We start from the raw sequence: 18,045 nt of genomic DNA on the forward strand, positions 1-18,045 counted from the left end.
AAAAGGAGGGGACACGAGTTGAAAGAGAAACTCGCATGAAGACTCATGCATCGCAGATTATCATGCGTGGCGGCGGCCGGCGCATGATTAAAATAAACAGATCTACAAGCTAACATCGTGTGCCATACCGTGCACCATTCCATGTCGATAACTTGTACATTTTGCGCATGTGAACCTCGTATGCTGCGCTGCGCCTCGACATATACTGTATGCGTCTACTATTAAAATCAGACTGTCAGCTGTCATATGATCCCCGTAAAAAAAGACATGCTTTTATAACTAGCCTATAATTATTAATGCAGCCTCACAACTGCCGACGCCCGACGGCTATTTTGCCTATCGTCCTGTATTTGGTCCTCTATAAAGTCCGAATGCATTCACACCAGTAACGAACCGCACCGTGGTTCGTTTGGAAGCGAACCGAGTTCGGCCTTTTTTAGCGGACCATGGTTCGTTTCTTTGATCCGCACCAGAGTTCGTATGCACGTTCACACCAACCGAACCAAAGGGGTAAGCGGACCATGGTTCGTTTTAAACGAACCAAACATGTCCGGTGTGAAAGCGCCCTTAGTGACCTTTTAGTCACCGGGAATGTCTTAGTGTTTAGTCTAGTTTTAGTCGACTAAATGTCATAAGATTTTAGTCGACTAAATCTACAGTTAATATAGTCGACTAAAATGTATTTTGGCGGGCCTCGATGACTGTTTTCACACATGCAACCAAGTGTAAAATGACTTACGGGATCTCTTGTCCACTAGTGCCTTCCTGACATTTTAGTCTAGTTTTTAATTTGTTGACGAAATGGTCAGTATATTTAGTCTTAGTTTTAGTCATCATAGCTTAGTTTTCATTTAGTTTCCATTTAGTTTCCATTTAGTTTCCATTTAGTTTCCATTTAGTTTCCTTAGTAGTTTCCTTTTAGTTTCCATTTAGTTTCCTTTTAGTTTCCTTTTAGTTTCCATTTAGTTTCCTTTTAGTTTCCATTTAGTTTCCCTCAGTGAAAAATAAGGTAGTCGACGAACATTTTTCGCCTTAGTTTTAGTCGACTAAATCAACACCGATGCAGACAGCACATAGACAGCATTACGGTGGTACCCCCCGTGGCCACCGGGGGGCGCCCTGCTCAGTCAGACGCTCAGCCCCGCCCCCTGTCGTCCTCTGTTTTCAGGGAGCCGCGGGAATGGCCGGAGAGAGAGGGAGACTGGGACCCAGTGGACCAATCGTAAGGCTGCTTTTCCTATACCGTCTGTCTCTCCTGCTCTGTCAACGTTACGTCTTTGCGTGATTTGGAGTCATCGAGGATTATTCACAATGTTCTGTAGTTGAACGATTAACTCTCTCTCTCTCCTTCCCTCTCTCTCTCTCTCTTTCTCTCTCTCTCTCTCTCTCTCTCTCTCTCTCTCTCTCTCTCTCTCTCTCTCGCCCCCCCCCCCCCCCCCTCCCCAGGGAAAACGGGGCCAGAACGGCCATCTTGGTAAAACAGGGCCAATAGTAAGTAGCGAATGATTGAATCTTTTTACAACACACCCTATATGATGGAACTACTCAATGCTATGTTTTTGAAACACACCCTATATTATGGAACTAGTTGAATGCTATGTTTATGGAACACACCCTATATTGTGGAACTAGTTGAATGCTATGTTTATGGAACACACCCTATATTATGGAACTAGTTGAATGCTATGTTTATGGAACACACCCTATATTGTGGAACTAGTTGAATGCTATGTTTATGAAACACACCCTATATTATGGAACTAGTTGAATGCTATGTTTATGGAACACACCCTATATTGTGGAACTAGTTGAATGCTATGTTTATGGAACACACCCTATATTATGGAACTAGTTGAATGCTATGTTTATGAAACACACCCTATATTATGGAACTAGTTGAATGCTATGTTTATGGAACACACCCTATATTGTGGAACTAGTTGAATGCTATGTTTATGGAACACACCCTATATTGTGGAACTAGTTGAATGCTATGTTTATGAAACACACCCTATATTATGGAACTAGTTGAATGCTATGTTTATGGAACACACCCTATATTATGGAACTAGTTGAATGCTATGTTTATGAAACACACCCTATATTATGGAACTAGTTGAATGCTATGTTTATGGAACACACCCTATATTATGGAACTAGTTGAATGCTATGTTTATGGAACACACCCTATATTATGGAACTAGTTGAATGCTATGTTTATGGAACACACCCTATATTGTGGAACTAGTTGAATGCTATGTTTATGGAACACACCCTATATTATGGAACTAGTTGAATGCTATGTTTATGGAACACACCCTATATTATGGAACTAGTTGAATGCTATGTTTATGGAACACACCCTATATTATGGAACTAGTTGAATGCTATGTTTATGGAACACACCCTATATTATGGAACTAGTTGAATGCTATGTTTATGGAACACACCCTATATTGTGGAACTAGTTGCATGCTATGTTTTTGGAACACACCCTATATCGTGGAACTATAGTTGAATGTGGATCAACAGTTGAAGCAGTTCTTTGACATTGAGTGATGTCATCACCACAGGGTCCAATGGGAATCACCGGTGTCATTGGGTACCCCGGCAACCCCGGAATGAAGGTGAGTTTACTGACCATGTGACTGACCATGTGACTGACCATGTGACTGACCATGTGACTGACCATGTGACTGACCATGTGACGTCCAGCACAATCTGGGAACTGGAAAGTGCCACTACTGTTTTTGTCCACCAGGTGGCACTCATTGTGTTAAAAGTATCTTATTAATTTACCCAAGTATATTCAAGGGTGTGCATTTAATGTATGGTGTAAAAACATTCAGTGAAAGAAAGGAAAGAATAATACCGTCATAATTAAAACATTCAGTGAAAGAAAGAAAACAATATCTTCATAATTAAAGAAAGAAAACAATAATATCGTCATAATTATCGCCAAACTGATATGAATCCTCAAACCGGTATGGACTAGTTCATAGCGTCGGTCGCGACCCCTAGGGGGGGAGGGGCCAAATTATTTTGGGGGCTCCCCAAATTATATATATAAAAAAGAAGAGTTTGCATAGTACACAGAGTACATGCATAAACTTTCCTTAATGATTATATCTGGTTTCAGTATTCATTTATGATATATTTTCTCTAATATTAACCCCTTTTGGTGTTAGCATTATGTTATGATTCATCTATTTATCTACAAGCTCTGCAATTTAAAAAAAGAAAAGAAAAAAGAAACCCACTGACATAGAAACATAGCTTTTTCAGAAAACTGTCAGGATGTAGAAGACATTTTTAGAATCTGATCTCAGGTCAGAATGGGTTAAGGTTATTTTTGCAGTCAGTTGGTATTGGGGAAGGGGAGCGGAGCGGGGGTCGCGGGGGGGGGGGGTCCCCAGGCCCAGCCTAAGGGCCGATTCATACTCCTATTTTAGAGCCGAATAAAAGTCGGTTCGGTTCGCTGTAGAGCCTACAATGTGACGTCATTTTAGGTTTGGGGGGGGGGGGGGGGGGGGTACCGTCCTAAAGTCGGCTCTTCGGTGCTACTAAAAATTTCTGACGAGCCGAAATCATTTGGGCTCTACAGCGCCGAAACAGCGTTAAAATAGGAGTATGAATCGGCCCTAAGAGGTTGAGAACCCCTTGGACTAGTTGATCATTATTTTAGCTATAAGGAACTTATCTCCAAACCTTCTCAATTGCACATGGACGTCATTCAACTGTTCTTAATGGATCGGCTGTATTGCACATCAAGGCAAACGCCAAATATGTCTATTCTAAAACACAGGCTATAGATCACAGCTTCAGTGTGAACGGTATCTAGATCACAGCTTCAGTGTGAACGGTATCTAGATCACAGCTTCAGTGTGAACGGTATCTAGATCACAGCTTCAGTGTGAACGGTATCTAGATCACAGCTTCAGTGTGAACGGTATCTAGATCACAGCTTCAGTGTGAACGGTATCTAGATCACAGCTTCAGTGTGAACGGTATCTAGATCACAGCTTCAGTGTGAACGGTATCTAGATCACAGCTTCAGTGTGAACGGTATCTAGATCACAGCTTCAGTGTGAACGGTATCTAGATCACAGCTTCAGTGTGAACGGTATCTAGATCACAGCTTCAGTGTGAACGGTATCTAGATCACAGCTTCAGTGTGAACGGTATCTAGATCACAGCTTCAGTGTGAACGGTATCTAGATCACAGCTTCAGTGTGAACGGTATCTAGATCACAGCTTCAGTGTGAACAGTATCTAGATCACAGCTTCAGTGTGAACAGTATCTAGATCACAGCTTCAGTGTGAACGGTATCTAGATCACAGCTTCAGTGTGAACGGTATCTAGATCACAGCTTCAGTGTGAACGGTATCTAGATCACAGCTTCAGTGTGAACGGTATCTAGATCACAGCTTCAGTGTGAACGGTATCTAGATCACAGCTTCAGTGTGAACGGTATCTAGATCACAGCTTCAGTGTGAACGGTATCTAGATCACAGCTTCAGTGTGAACAGTATCTAGATCACAGCTTCAGTGTGAACGGTATCTAGATCACAGCTTCAGTGTGAACGGTATCTAGATCACAGCTTCAGTGTGAACGGTATCTAGATCACAGCTTCAGTGTGAACGGTATCTAGATCACAGCTTCAGTGTGAACGGTATCTAGATCACAGCTTCAGTGTGAACAGTATCTAGATCACAGCTTCAGTGTGAACGGTATCTAGATCACAGCTTCAGTGTGAACGGTATCTAGATCACAGCTTCAGTGTGAACAGTATCTAGATCACAGCTTCAGTGTGAACGGTATCTAGATCACAGCTTCAGTGTGAACGGTATCTAGATCACAGCTTCAGTGTGAACGGTATCTAGATCACAGCTTCAGTGTGAACGGTATCTAGATCACAGCTTCAGTGTGAACGGTATCTAGATCACAGCTTCAGTGTGAACGGTATCTAGATCACAGCTTCAGTGTGAACGGTATCTAGATCACAGCTTCAGTGTGAACGGTATCTAGATCACAGCTTCAGTGTGAACAGTATCTAGATCACAGCTTCAGTGTGAACGGTATCTAGATCACAGCTTCAGTGTGAACGGTATCTAGATCACAGCTTCAGTGTGAACGGTATCTAGATCACAGCTTCAGTGTGAACGGTATCTAGATCACAGCTTCAGTGTGAACGGTATCTAGATCACAGCTTCAGTGTGAACGGTATCTAGATCACAGCTTCAGTGTGAACAGTATCTAGATCACAGCTTCAGTGTGAACGGTATCTAGATCACAGCTTCAGTGTGAACGGTATCTAGATCACAGCTTCAGTGTGAACGGTATCTAGATCACAGCTTCAGTGTGAACGGTATCTAGATCACAGCTTCAGTGTGAACGGTATCTAGATCACAGCTTCAGTGTGAACGGTATCTAGATCACAGCTTCAGTGTGAACAGTATCTAGTCAAAGGTGGACAAACGTGGCTATTGGCCGATAAAAGCAAAGAAACACAGTCAGAACTGCAGCCTCACTCCCAATCTTCCACCGTATGTAGTCTGAAAACCCACCTCTTCAGACTCCACCATGGCCCGTAGCACTTACCCTAGCCTAGCCCCTTAGATAGCACTTTATGTAGACTTAGATAGTATCTTAGACAGACTTAGAGCTCGTTACGTAGACGGCACTAGAATTGCATTTTATGTAGTCATAGCACTTTATAGTACACATGTATATTATTGTATAATATATAATATACTATAGTATGTATAGTTGACATAGATACTCCACTGTTACGTTCTTAGTTTATACATGATTCATGATAACTACTTTTTATATTATGTGATGTATGACATGCTTTTGTTTTTGCGTAATGTAAGTCGCTCTGGATCAAGAGCGTCTGATAAATGCCTACATTGTAATTGTAAATTGAAACAGAATTGAAACAGATATCAGAACTCTAATCCTCCGTACCGATCCGTTCCTTGTCTTTTCTTTTTTTAGGGAGAGGCTGGAAACTCTGGAGTGAGAGGTCCGGAAGGACTCCAGGGAGGCAGAGGAGACTCTGGACATCCAGGACAGTCTGGACACTTGGGGAAGGATGTGAGTGGTCAGAATAATGACATGTGACACCTGGGGAAGGATGTGAGTGGTCAGTGTGGTCAGAACAAAAAGGATGTTCTGCTGCAGTGTGGACAGAACAAAAAGGATGTTCTGCTGCAGTGTGGTCAGAACAAAAAGGATGTTCTGCTGCAGTGTGGTCAGAACATAAAGGATGTTCTGCTGCAGTGTGGTCAGAACATAAAGGATGTTCTGCTGCAGTGTGGTCAGAACATAAAGGATGTTCTGCTGCAGTGTGGTCAGAACATAAAGGATGTTCTGCTGCAGTGTGGTCAGAACATAAAGGATGTTCTGCTGCAGTGTGGTCAGAACAAAAAGGATGTTCTGCTGCAGTGTGGTCAGAACATAAAGGATGTTCTGCTGCAGTGTGGTCAGAACATAAAGGATGTTCTGCTGCAGTGTGGTCAGAACATAAAGGATGTTCTGCTGCAGTGTGGTCAGAACATAAAGGATGTTCTGCTGCAGTGTGGTCAGAACAAAAAGGATGTTCTGCTGCAGTGTGGTCAGAACATAAAGGATGTTCTGCTGCAGTGTGGTCAGAACAAAAAGGATGTTCTGCTGCAGTGTGGTCAGAACATAAAGGATGTTCTGCTGCAGTGTGGACAGAACAAAAAGGATGTTCTGCTGCAGTGTGGTCAGAACATAAAGGATGTTCTGCTGCAGTGTGGTCAGAACAAAAAGGATGTTCTGCTGCAGTGTGGTCAGAACATAAAGGATGTTCTGCTGCAGTGTGGTCAGAACATAAAGGATGTTCTGCTGCAGTGTGGTCAGAACATAAAGGATGTTCTGCTGCAGTGTGGTCAGAACATAAAGGATGTTCTGCTGCAGTGTGGACAGAACATAAAGGATGTTCTGCTGCAGTGTGGTCAGAACATAAAGGATGTTCTGCTGCAGTGTGGTCAGAACATAAAGGATGTTCTGCTGCAGTGTGGTCAGAACATAAAGGATGTTCTGCTGCAGTGTGGTCAGAACATAAAGGATGTTCTGCTGCAGTGTGGTCAGAACATAAAGGATGTTCTGCTGCAGTGTGGACAAAAATAACAGATCTACAAGCTCACAACGGGTCGCGCTGCGACGCGTTGAGAGCTTCTCTAGTGGAGATGCGGTGTGTGTAACGACATGGATTTATAAACTAATTTGTTCAACGCAAAATACTGTGTTCAAGTTCAGGAGACTTTGGGGGAAAAAATAAATTCTCCTGAACGCTGCCTTCCTTCATTCCTTCCTTCCAGCATGGCATGGAGAGGAGAGGAGGGCATTTGCATTTCTTTCACCATGTAGTAAACGCTGCATTCGTGGTCTGGTGGTCCGTGGCTCAGATGCAGAATAAATAATGGACCTTGACATGAAAAGGGTCTAAAACGGCGGCGGTGGCTCAGGGGTAGAGTGCCTGGATGAGTGGATGGTAACCGTAAGGTTGCCAGTTCGAACCCGGGCTCCCCCAGAGTTACTGTCGAAGTGTCCTTGAGCAAGACACTGAACCCCTAATTGCTCCTGATGTGCTGGTTGGTACCTTGCATGGTTTCCGCTGCCATCAGTGTATGAATGTGTGTGTGTGAATGGGTGAATGTAATGCACAATCTCTGTAAAGCGCCTTGGATAAAGGCGCTATATAAATGCACCATTTACCATTTACCATTTTAAAACCACGGATCTTCGCTGACGCATACGTTTTGTTTGTGTTTTTTTTAACAGGGCCCGGCAGGACAAGATGGAGGGGCTGGTAGCAAGGGTCCAACGGTGAGAGTACAGAGCTGCACAATCTATCACCATTAACTCACCGTTATTACCGCCATTGTGCCAGAACACAGGTCAAAGTTCAAGTTTTCTGCCCCCCCTCAATGTCCTAACGTCATTGTGTGTTTCCGTTCTGATCGCCCCCTGCAGGGCATTGCAGGAATCACAGGGCCCGCCGGTCTGTTGGGCCCTCTGGGGGCCCCCGGCCCTCAGGGCTCCACAGGGATGTCAGGGCCCAAGGGAACACTGGTACACACACGCACACACACACACACACACACACACACACACACACACACACACACACACACACACACACTGTCTCATCTAGCCTGACACTCCAAATCCAACTGCCACTTCAATATTTCTAAACATGTGCTTTTCCATAAGTGTACATTAGCCTCTGCTTTACGTTCTGAGGGTCATAATGATGTCATGTTTTCTCACAGGGAGACGGTGGGGTGGCCGGATTCAAAGGAGAACCGGGGTTGAAAGGAGAATCGGTGAGATTGAAATAAAATTCATTCGGTCAGCATGTCTGCTGCTGCTTTCTTCTCATTTTTTACTAAGTGACAAGTACCAATGTCACAAGTGACAAGTACCAATGTCACAAGTGACAAGTATCAATGTCACAAGTGACAAGTACCAATGTCACAAGTGACAAGTATCAATGTCACAAGTGACAAGTATCAATGTCACAAGTGACAAGTATCAATGTCACAAGTGACAAGTATCAATGTCACAAGTGACAAGTACCAATGTCACAAGTGACAAGTATCAATGTCACAAGTGACAAGTATCAATGTCACAAGTGACAAGTATCAATGTCACAAGTGACAAGTATCAATGTCACAAGTGACAAGTATCAATGTCACAAGTATCAATGTCACAAGTGACAAGTATCAATACTGCAATATAGAACTACTATGTTACAAGTAGAAGTCCCGAATGGTTGCCTGTTTCATTGATTTGTCAAATGATTAATTCATTGATTGATTTAATTGATTAATCAAATTGATTTTGATGTGATCCTAGGGTATGTCAGGGGCCCAGGGTCCTTTGGGCCCCATGGGAGAGGAGGGGAAGAGGGGTCTGCGTGGAGACGGCGGATCCATCGGTACCCCAGGACCGGGTGGAGAGAGCGTGAGTCCAGACCTCCCTTTACACACCACACACCGGGTCGGGTCGCGGTACCAATTATTACGGGTCCATAATGGTCTGTGTGGCCGTACTGTATCAAAAACTACAAATGTGACCAGATTTGACTGAGAGACTACAGTACCCACACTGTAAATCCCTGGAACATGTGACGTGTTTAAAACCTAAACACCATGGGCTGTATTTTGCGTGTCTTAAGTACCAGGTCTTATTACCTAACTTGAGTAAACTAAAGACCTGGAGGCGTGATCAATGCCATTTGGCTATTCTGAGTGGCCAAAGAGCATTGACCACGCCTCCAGGTGTTTAGTTTACTCAAGTTAGGGAATAAGACCTGGTACTTAAGACACGCAAAATACAGCCCCATGTGTGTAATAATAAAATGCCAAGTGTTTATTAATGGTCATAAAATACAGTAGAACACGAGTTCACTCAAACACCTCACCAGAACACCTAGTGTTTGAATTCTAAACACCTATAATATGACTGACTTTGATTGTAAAAACTAAACACGTTTATGTGTTTAAAAAGTGTTACAGGCGATTAAACATGTTCTTCTGTTTATAATCTAAACACTGTGACACGTTTAAAAAGTGTTACAAATATGTGTTTAAAACTGTTTATAACCTAAACGCTTGGGTTTAGTGTGCAGTTCAGAATGAACCCTTGTCTAGAGAACGGCTGTGATGATGACCAAATCATTTGCACACTTTTTATTTTTTTGCCAGGTATGTTTGACAACAACTAGACAAGAATGGTCGTATTAACTCTGCTATCTTTTTTTCTTTTTTTTCCATTTTCTTTTTTCAACTCAAATTTTATTCATTTTTCATGAACAGAAATAGACAAGGACATACAGAAAGCAAAAAGACAAACAATTGAACATTACAGTATGTGTTGCCAACTCAGTAAATAAAAAGTAGACAGTAGATAAATGCACACACGCGCGCACGCGCTCACACTCACACACCCACGCATACACCCCCACACACTCTCACAGTCACACACACACCCACACACAATAATATTGGACAGTAAAGTACGGTATATAAGGTAAATAACAGTTACCATCCCATCTATGGGGTCTTAACTCTGCTATCTTAAAGTGCAATAAGGGTTTGTTGTGCGATAACAGCTGAAATTACATGTTGGTGCATTAGTGCAATAACAAGAAGTCATGTGTGTTTGTTTTTTTAGCTTGTATGTTGTTTTGTGATACGAATCGATGCACTGATTGGTTGGCACTTTTAATTTCGTTGTACACGTTGCAACAGGGGCGGATTAACCTCTGAGGGCCCCTGGGCACTGAAGCTCGAAGGCCCCCCCCTTCACCCGCGCACAACATTTTTTGCTGTTTTTGGGAGCCGTTTTGGGGCGGTTTTATGCCGATATATTGGCCTATTTCCGGTCACCTACCCCCCCCCCCCCCCAGAGTGACAGCCAATCGAGCGCATTGTTGCTGCTTTACACACACAATTTGCACTTTTCAGCTGCCCTTCAAATGCAACAATAAAACACTAATCTTTTTAGACACCATTTATTTCATTCGGATTAGCAGGGACATTTTCTGTGTGAAAAAAAATATTGAGGGGCCCCTGGTGCCCAAGGGCCCCTGGGCACGTGCCCAAAGTGCCCATATGGTAGATCCGGCCCTGCGTTGCAATGACAAATACAGATCTATCTTATTATCTAACTGTATAATGTCTGTACCTTGGCAGGGCGCTGTGGTGGAGACAGAATACAGATCTATCTTAATCTAACTGTATAATGTCTGTACCTTGGCAGGACGCTGGTGGAGACAGAATACAGATCTATCTTAATCTAACTGTATAATGTCTGTACCTTGGCAGGGCGCTGGTGGAGACAGAATACAGATCTATCTTAATATCTAACTGTATAATGTCTGTACCTTGGCAGGGCGCTGGTGGAGACAGAATACAGATCTATCTTAATCTAACTGTATAATGTCTGTACCTTGGCAGGACGCTGGTGGAGACAGAATACAGATCTATCTTAATCTAACTGTATAGTGTCTGTACCTTGGCAGGGCGCTGGTGGAGACAGAATACAGATCTATCTTAATCTAACTGTATAGTGTCTGTACCTTGGCAGGACGCTGGTGGAGACAGAATACAGATCTATCTTAATCTAACTGTATAATGTCTGTACCTTGGCAGGACGCTGGTGGAGACAGAATACAGATCTATCTTAATCTAACTGTATAGTGTCTGTACCTTGGCAGGGCGCTGTGGAGACAGAATACAGATCTATCTTAATCTAACTGTATAATGTCTGTACCTTGGCAGGGCGCTGTGGAAACAGAATACAGATCTATCTTAATCTAACTGTATAGTGTCTGTACCTTGGCAGGGCGCTGGTGGAGACAGAATACAGATCTATCTTAATCTAACTGTATAGTGTCTGTACCTTGACAGGACGCTGGTGGAGACAGAATACAGATCTATCTTAATCTAACTGTATAATGTCTGTACCTTGGCAGGGCGCTGTGGAGACAGAATACAGATCTATCTTAATCTAACTGTATAATGTCTGTACCTTGGCAGGGCGCTGGTGGAGACAGAATACAGATCTATCTTAATCTAACTGTATAGTGTCTGTACCTTGGCAGGGCGCTGGTGGAGACAGAATACAGATCTATCTTAATCTAACTGTATAGTGTCTGTACCTTGGCAGGGCTCTGGTGGAGACAGAATACAGATCTATCTTAATCTAACTGTATAATGTCTGTACCTTGGCAGGGCGCTGTGGAAACAGAATACAGATCTATCTTAATCTAACTGTATAATGTCTGTACCTTGGCAGGGCGCTGGTGGAGACAGAATACAGATCTATCTTAATCTAACTGTATAGTGTCTGTACCTTGGCAGGACGCTGGTGGAGACAGAATACAGATCTATCTTAATCTAACTGTATAGTGTCTGTACCTTGGCAGGGCGCTGTGGAAACAGAATACAGATCTATCTTAATCTAACTGTATAATGTCTGTACCTTGGCAGGGCGCTGGTGGAAACAGAATACAGATCTATCTTAATCTAACTGTATAGTGTCTGTACCTTGGCAGGACGCTGGTGGAGACAGAATACAGATCTATTATCTAACTGTATAATGTCTGTACCTTGGCAGGGCGCTGTGGAGACAGAATACAGATCTATCTTAATCTAACTGTATAATGTCTGTACCTTGGCAGGGCGCTGTGGAAACAGAATACAGATCTATCTTAATCTAACTGTATAATGTCTGTACCTTGGCAGGGCGCTGGTGGAAACAGAATACAGATCTATCTTAATCTAACTGTATAATGTCTGTACCTTGGCAGGGCGCTGGTGGAGACAGAATACAGATCTATCTTAATCTAACTGTATAATGTCTGTACCTTGGCAGGGCGCTGTGGAAACAGAATACAGATCTATCTTAATCTAACTGTATAGTGTCTGTACCTTGGCAGGGCTCTGGTGGAGACAGAATACAGATCTATCTTAATCTAACTGTATAGTGTCTGTACCTTGGCAGGGCGCTGGTGGAGACAGAATACAGATCTATCTTAATCTAACTGTATAATGTCTGTACCTTGGCAGGGCGCTGTGGAAACAGAATACAGATCTATCTTAATCTAACTGTATAGTGTCTGTACCTTGGCAGGGCTCTGGTGGAGACAGAATACAGATCTATCTTAATCTAACTGTATAGTGTCTGTACCTTGGCAGGGCGCTGGTGGAGACAGAATACAGATCTATCTTAATCTAACTGTATAATGTCTGTACCTTGGCAGGGCGCTGTGGAAACAGAATACAGATCTATCTTAATCTAACTGTATAGTGTCTGTACCTTGGCAGGGCTCTGGTGGAGACAGAATACAGATCTATCTTAATCTAACTGTATAGTGTCTGTACCTTGGCAGGACGCTGTGGTGGAAACAGAATACAGATCTATCTTAATCTAACTGTATAATGTCTGTACCTTGGCAGGGCGCTGGTGGAAACAGAGGGTTCCCCGGGGCAGATGGCTTGCCTGGACAAAAGGTATGTTGTTGACTCCAGTGTTAATGTTTTCTGGAATATTTTGATTTAGTCTTTTGAATAACACACCGTTTAGTCTTATATAGTCCTATTTAGTCTTCTGAAAAACCTTAGTCTTAATGTGATGTAAACCATAGTCTTTTAGTATTTTAGTCTGAGTCTTAATGCAATGTTAATTTAGCTAGAAAAAGTCCTGGTCTCTAAACGTCCGGCCGGGGAAACTCCCCCCCCCCTGTCAGGTGAAAAGAAGCAGCTTGGACTCCTCATGCATTGCAGGAAGCATGAGGTCAGTCCGCTGCCCCCCCCCCCCCTCCCCCAGGTTGGCAGAGGAAGTGTAGCGCCCAGGGTTACATTAGATAATTGACACACATAATGACACACTGAACGGCAGGCGTTTTCTCTGTCCAGGGTTCCCAGGGGGAGAGAGGTCTGTCAGGCTCGCTCGGCGCCAAGGGCACCAACGGAGATCCGGGACGCAACGGAGAGGCGGGGCTTACGGGCGCACGGGTACGTTCAGTCTCTTTGCCAAGTACAGTGTCCCTCTCAAAGTGCATATATGTAGTGTGTGTGTGTGTGTGTGTGTGTGTGTGTGTGTGCACTCTTCTCCCTTCTGGCTCCAAAACTGTGGAATGCACTTCCCATTGCAGTCAGAACTGCAGCATCACTCCCAATCTTCCGCCGTAGTCTGAAAACCCACCTTTTCAGACTCCATCATGGCCCATAGCACTTACCCTAACCCCTTAGATAGCATTTCTGTTGGCTTAGATAGCATTTGATACAGACTTATAGCATGTTATGTAGACAGCACTATAATTGCATTGCATGTAGTCATAGTACGCCATAGTACATATGTATAGCATAGTATAGTATAGATGTATAGTTTATATGTATAGTTTCATTATATAGATATTCCACTGTTACTTTCTTAGCTTACGCATGTTTCATGATAAATGTTTTTTTGTGATGTATTCCCATGCTTTTTTTGTTCTTGCTTAATGTAAATCGCTCTGGATTAAGAGCGTCTGATAAATGCCTAAATTGTAAATTGTAAATTGCATGCTTTAGGGATGCCACCGATTAACCCATTTTCCGATTAATCGTCGGAGTCTCCGAAATCGAAAAACATAGGCTATAATAAGTAAGGCTGCATGATATAATATCGAACATGTACCTTCATCAGAGTGGAGAATATAAGTATAAATCAAGTTGAGCAAAGCCACTCTTCTCTGCCCCTCTCTCTAACAGACACAGTTAACGATGGCTTGTTAAGTGCCTGCCAGACAGACAATCAGATGAAATGAAGGCAGGTGTAGAGTAGAGTGTAGACTAGTGAACTGAACGTTTTCTGTTTATATCAAGTACTTCATACCAGCGTGTGTGTGTGTGTGTGTGTGTGTGTGTGTGTGTGTGTGTGTGTGTGTGTGTGTGTGTGCTGGCTAAATACTGTTCTCTCTCAGCTACTATGGGCAGTCTGTCTGTCTGGAGAAGGCGTTGTTTCATTTATCCCTAGGTGGCTTAAAAAACCAAAAGAAAAACATGCTGTCTAGTTGTGTCAAGTAATAGTATGTCAACAATGTGCTATATATATATATTTCCTCTTCTTTTCCCTCTGTGTGTTAAGCAGCATGTGCAGCAGCTATATCTGGTTGGACCATATAATGTATAACCTAATTCTGATCAGTGTTGTTTGGGTCTATTGTATTATTACGCCTCTTGTGCAGATCCAAATAAAATAATTCAAGTGTGTGTGTGTGTGTGTGTCTGTGTGTGTCTGTGTGTGTGTGTGTGTGTGTGTGTGTGTGTGTGTGTGTGTGTGTGTGTGTGTGTGTGTGTGTGTGTGTGTGTGTGTGTGTGTGTGTGTGTGTGTGTGTGTGTGTGTGTGTGTGTGATGTTCTGCAGGGTCTGACAGGTCTGCAGGGTACTGGAGGCGAGGAGGGGAAGCAGGGACCAATGGTACAGTTACAGTGTTTTATTGGTACAGTTACAGTACAGTTACAGTGTCTTATTGGGGGTCCATTGGTCTACTTGTTCATTCAACCACTGGATAATTGGATATTTGTTTTGTTTTCTCTCTCTCTCTCTCTCTCTCTCTCTCTCTCTCTCTCTCTCCCCCCCCCCCCCCCCCCCCCCCCCCCAGGGGGCATCAGGAGACGATGGTAAAGCGGGCCCGGGGGGTCCCGCGGGCAGCAGAGGGCCGTCCGGTACCATGGGGGCTCCGGGACCCAAAGGCTTCGCTGTCAGTAACGCTTTTTTTGGTTGTTTTGCTTTTCAAGCACACTTTCATGGTGTGCTTCTTCATCTCTTAGGACGTACTCCACCGCAGTGCTGTTTTTGGCAGCAAATTTCTATTTTAGTTTTAGTCATTTAGTCTCTTGCATAGTTTTCACTTAGTTTTAGTCACATTTTAGTCACCTGGAATGTTCTAGTGTTTAGTCTAGTTTTAGTCGACTAAATGTCATAAGATTTTAGTCGGCTAAATCTACAGGTGATTTAGTCGACTAAAATGTATTTTTGCGGGCCTTGTTGCTGTCATAATTACTTATTTTACACTTGCTGAAAATAGCTGATCTACAAGCTCACAACGCGTCGCGCTGTGACGCGTTGTGAGCTTGTAGATCTGCTATTTTCAGCATGCAACCAAGTGTAAATTGACTTATACTGGATCTCTTGTCCACTAGTCCCTTCCTAACATTTTAGTCTAGTTTTTATGTGTTGACCGTAGCCCGTAACACCTGTTCTGTACCAATGCAGATTATCTCTATGTGAGGTTATTTGTTCATATATGGCTATTTTTGCTACATATTTGAATTGAAATCCAGATTATTCTTTTGCTATTTTTAAATTGGAGTTAATTTGACATTTTCAAATGCCTTTAGTTATACTTAATGTTAACTGTATGAACTAAGTATGCAAATACATTGGACGTAAAAAAAAAATAACAACATTTTAATACTACTCATTAAGCTACTAATTTAGACTGAATTCATTAAAAGCGGGTCGTGTTTGCATGTTTGTAATTGTAACAGCTGAAACCAATACCAGGTCAGTATTGTGATATTAACCTGAGGGCCACATTAAAGGGATATTCAGTGATTTCACTTAATTCAAATACTTATTTTTTTGTTTTGTTGTGATAATCCTCCCTACTATAGAGTGTGCTGACCATATAAGGAGTTCCTCCCTGTCCCCATGAGTTAACCCCTGGGGGGGGTCAAAAAACCTTAGGTTTCGTTTTTGGCTCTCTATCCTGATTGGACGAAAGGCTTTGCCTCACAGCCAAAAACGAAACCTATGGTTTTTTGAGTGAAATCACTGAATATACCTTTAAGTGAAGGTATAGGGGCCGCATTGTGGCCCCCCAGGCCACCTGTTGCCCATGTACAGTAGGGTATACAGTAATGTACAGTAGGGTATATACAGTAATGTACAGTAGGGCATACAGTAATGTCGTGATCTTACTGTTTTTTCTTCAGGGTGATCCTGGCAAGGCCGGAGAGGCGGGCACCGAGGGCGGCAACGGTGCACGGGTAGGTTGGCACGCCTGTACAGTACACTGATTCACCTGTACAGTACACTGATTCACCTGTACAGTACACTGATTCACCTGTACAGTACACTGATTCACCTGTACAGTACACTGATTCACCTGTACAGTACACTGATTCACCTGTACAGTACACTGATTCACCTGTACAGTACACTGATTCACCAAGATGCTTCCAAAAGTATACTCACATGTTTTACTTAAGTAAAAGTACCAATACTGCAATGTAGAAGTACTCTGTTACAAGCAAAAGTCCGGAATTCAAAATGCACTTGATCAAAAGTATTGGCATCGAAATGTACTTAAAGTACCAAAAGTAGAAAGTACTCAGTCATTGTGTACAGAATGTCCCATTTGTTATGTTTTCAAATGTATGAAGATCTTTTGAAAATAGCAGATCTACAAGTTCACAATGCGTCGCATCACGCTTGTAGATCTGCTATTTTCAAATGGACAAAAATGTGCATAGAGTTTAAGTGGTTAATGTATGTTTTGTAGTAATTAGGGCTGTCAAATGATTAAAAAAAATTATCAGATTAATCACAGCTTCAAAATTAATTTTATCATGATTAATCACCATTTGAACTATGTCCAAAATATGCCATGTTTTCCTGTTTATTGTTGTGGAAATGGAAATATAAATGACAGAAAGCGGATATACATTCGTTTTTGAATGTTTTTTGTTTTCTAATGCATTTAGAATAGACATGATGTGATGTGAGCATTTGTAGGCCTAGCCTACACTTTGAGTTAAATCAACACTGGCTTTTGGCCATGTAGACTGCGGTCCCCCAGGAGGAAGTCACTAATGTTGCTCTGGAGAGGGAAGTCTGGAACACTCTGGTGGAGCTGTTGCCCCCGCGACCCGACTAGGGATAAGCGGTTGAAGATGGATGGATGGATGAATGGAGACTGGGGTCCCAGTCCAGAGATGAAAATCATAATAAAATGGCCTAGGCTACTTTCTATCAATTTAATTTGGGGGTCCTTGAAATTAAAATAGCTGAGAAGCAATGGGTTAAACTGTAGACTATAGTTAATTGAAATTCACAAAATACAATAATGGCACATAAGCATTTTTGGAAACAGGGCTTGGTTTAGAAAAGCCTATATTTTGCGCTAAAGTAATTATTGAATAACATATAAATGTAGGTTTTAAGGCTAGAATGGCATTGTAGTGGACTGTAGTGAGAGGCGAGATTGTCTCTCCTTCATTGCGGGACTGCAGGACTAGTCTGGAGATAGTTAGTCGTGAATCAGCTTCAGTCAGTGTTTTGGTTCGTACCTGGAGTTGTGCATTATCTCCGCTGTGCACAGCAGCACAGGGGAACTGTCTGTAATATATCCATGGTCGTTTCCAGTTGCTTTCCATGTGCGACACAAAAGTACCATGTGTTTGTTTTGGTAATAGCCTACTGCAGGCGCAGCCATGCTGATTCACGTAATCGCG

General features: G+C 42.7%; 1 protein-coding gene across 1 annotated transcript in view; it reads left to right on the top strand.

Moving 5' to 3' along the window:
• LOC310854246 (uncharacterized protein) overlaps positions 1-18,045 on the top strand; it is a 109,376-nt gene that overhangs the window by 62,709 nt on the left and 28,622 nt on the right. The window contains exons 17-29 of the mRNA XM_083758821.1: positions 1,169-1,222; positions 1,447-1,491; positions 2,574-2,627; positions 6,003-6,101; positions 7,815-7,859; positions 8,007-8,105; positions 8,306-8,359; positions 8,892-8,999; positions 13,001-13,054; positions 13,460-13,558; positions 14,951-15,004; positions 15,189-15,287; positions 16,525-16,578. Coding sequence (XP_083614947.1) covers positions 1,169-1,222; positions 1,447-1,491; positions 2,574-2,627; positions 6,003-6,101; positions 7,815-7,859; positions 8,007-8,105; positions 8,306-8,359; positions 8,892-8,999; positions 13,001-13,054; positions 13,460-13,558; positions 14,951-15,004; positions 15,189-15,287; positions 16,525-16,578 — 918 coding nt within the window. The remainder of the gene's footprint in view (positions 1-1,168; positions 1,223-1,446; positions 1,492-2,573; positions 2,628-6,002; positions 6,102-7,814; positions 7,860-8,006; positions 8,106-8,305; positions 8,360-8,891; positions 9,000-13,000; positions 13,055-13,459; positions 13,559-14,950; positions 15,005-15,188; positions 15,288-16,524; positions 16,579-18,045) is intronic.

This window comes from Protomyctophum parallelum (assembly GCF_964188405.1).
Source record: "Protomyctophum parallelum genome assembly, chromosome: 23".
Lineage (NCBI taxonomy): Eukaryota > Metazoa > Chordata > Actinopteri > Myctophiformes > Myctophidae > Protomyctophum > Protomyctophum parallelum.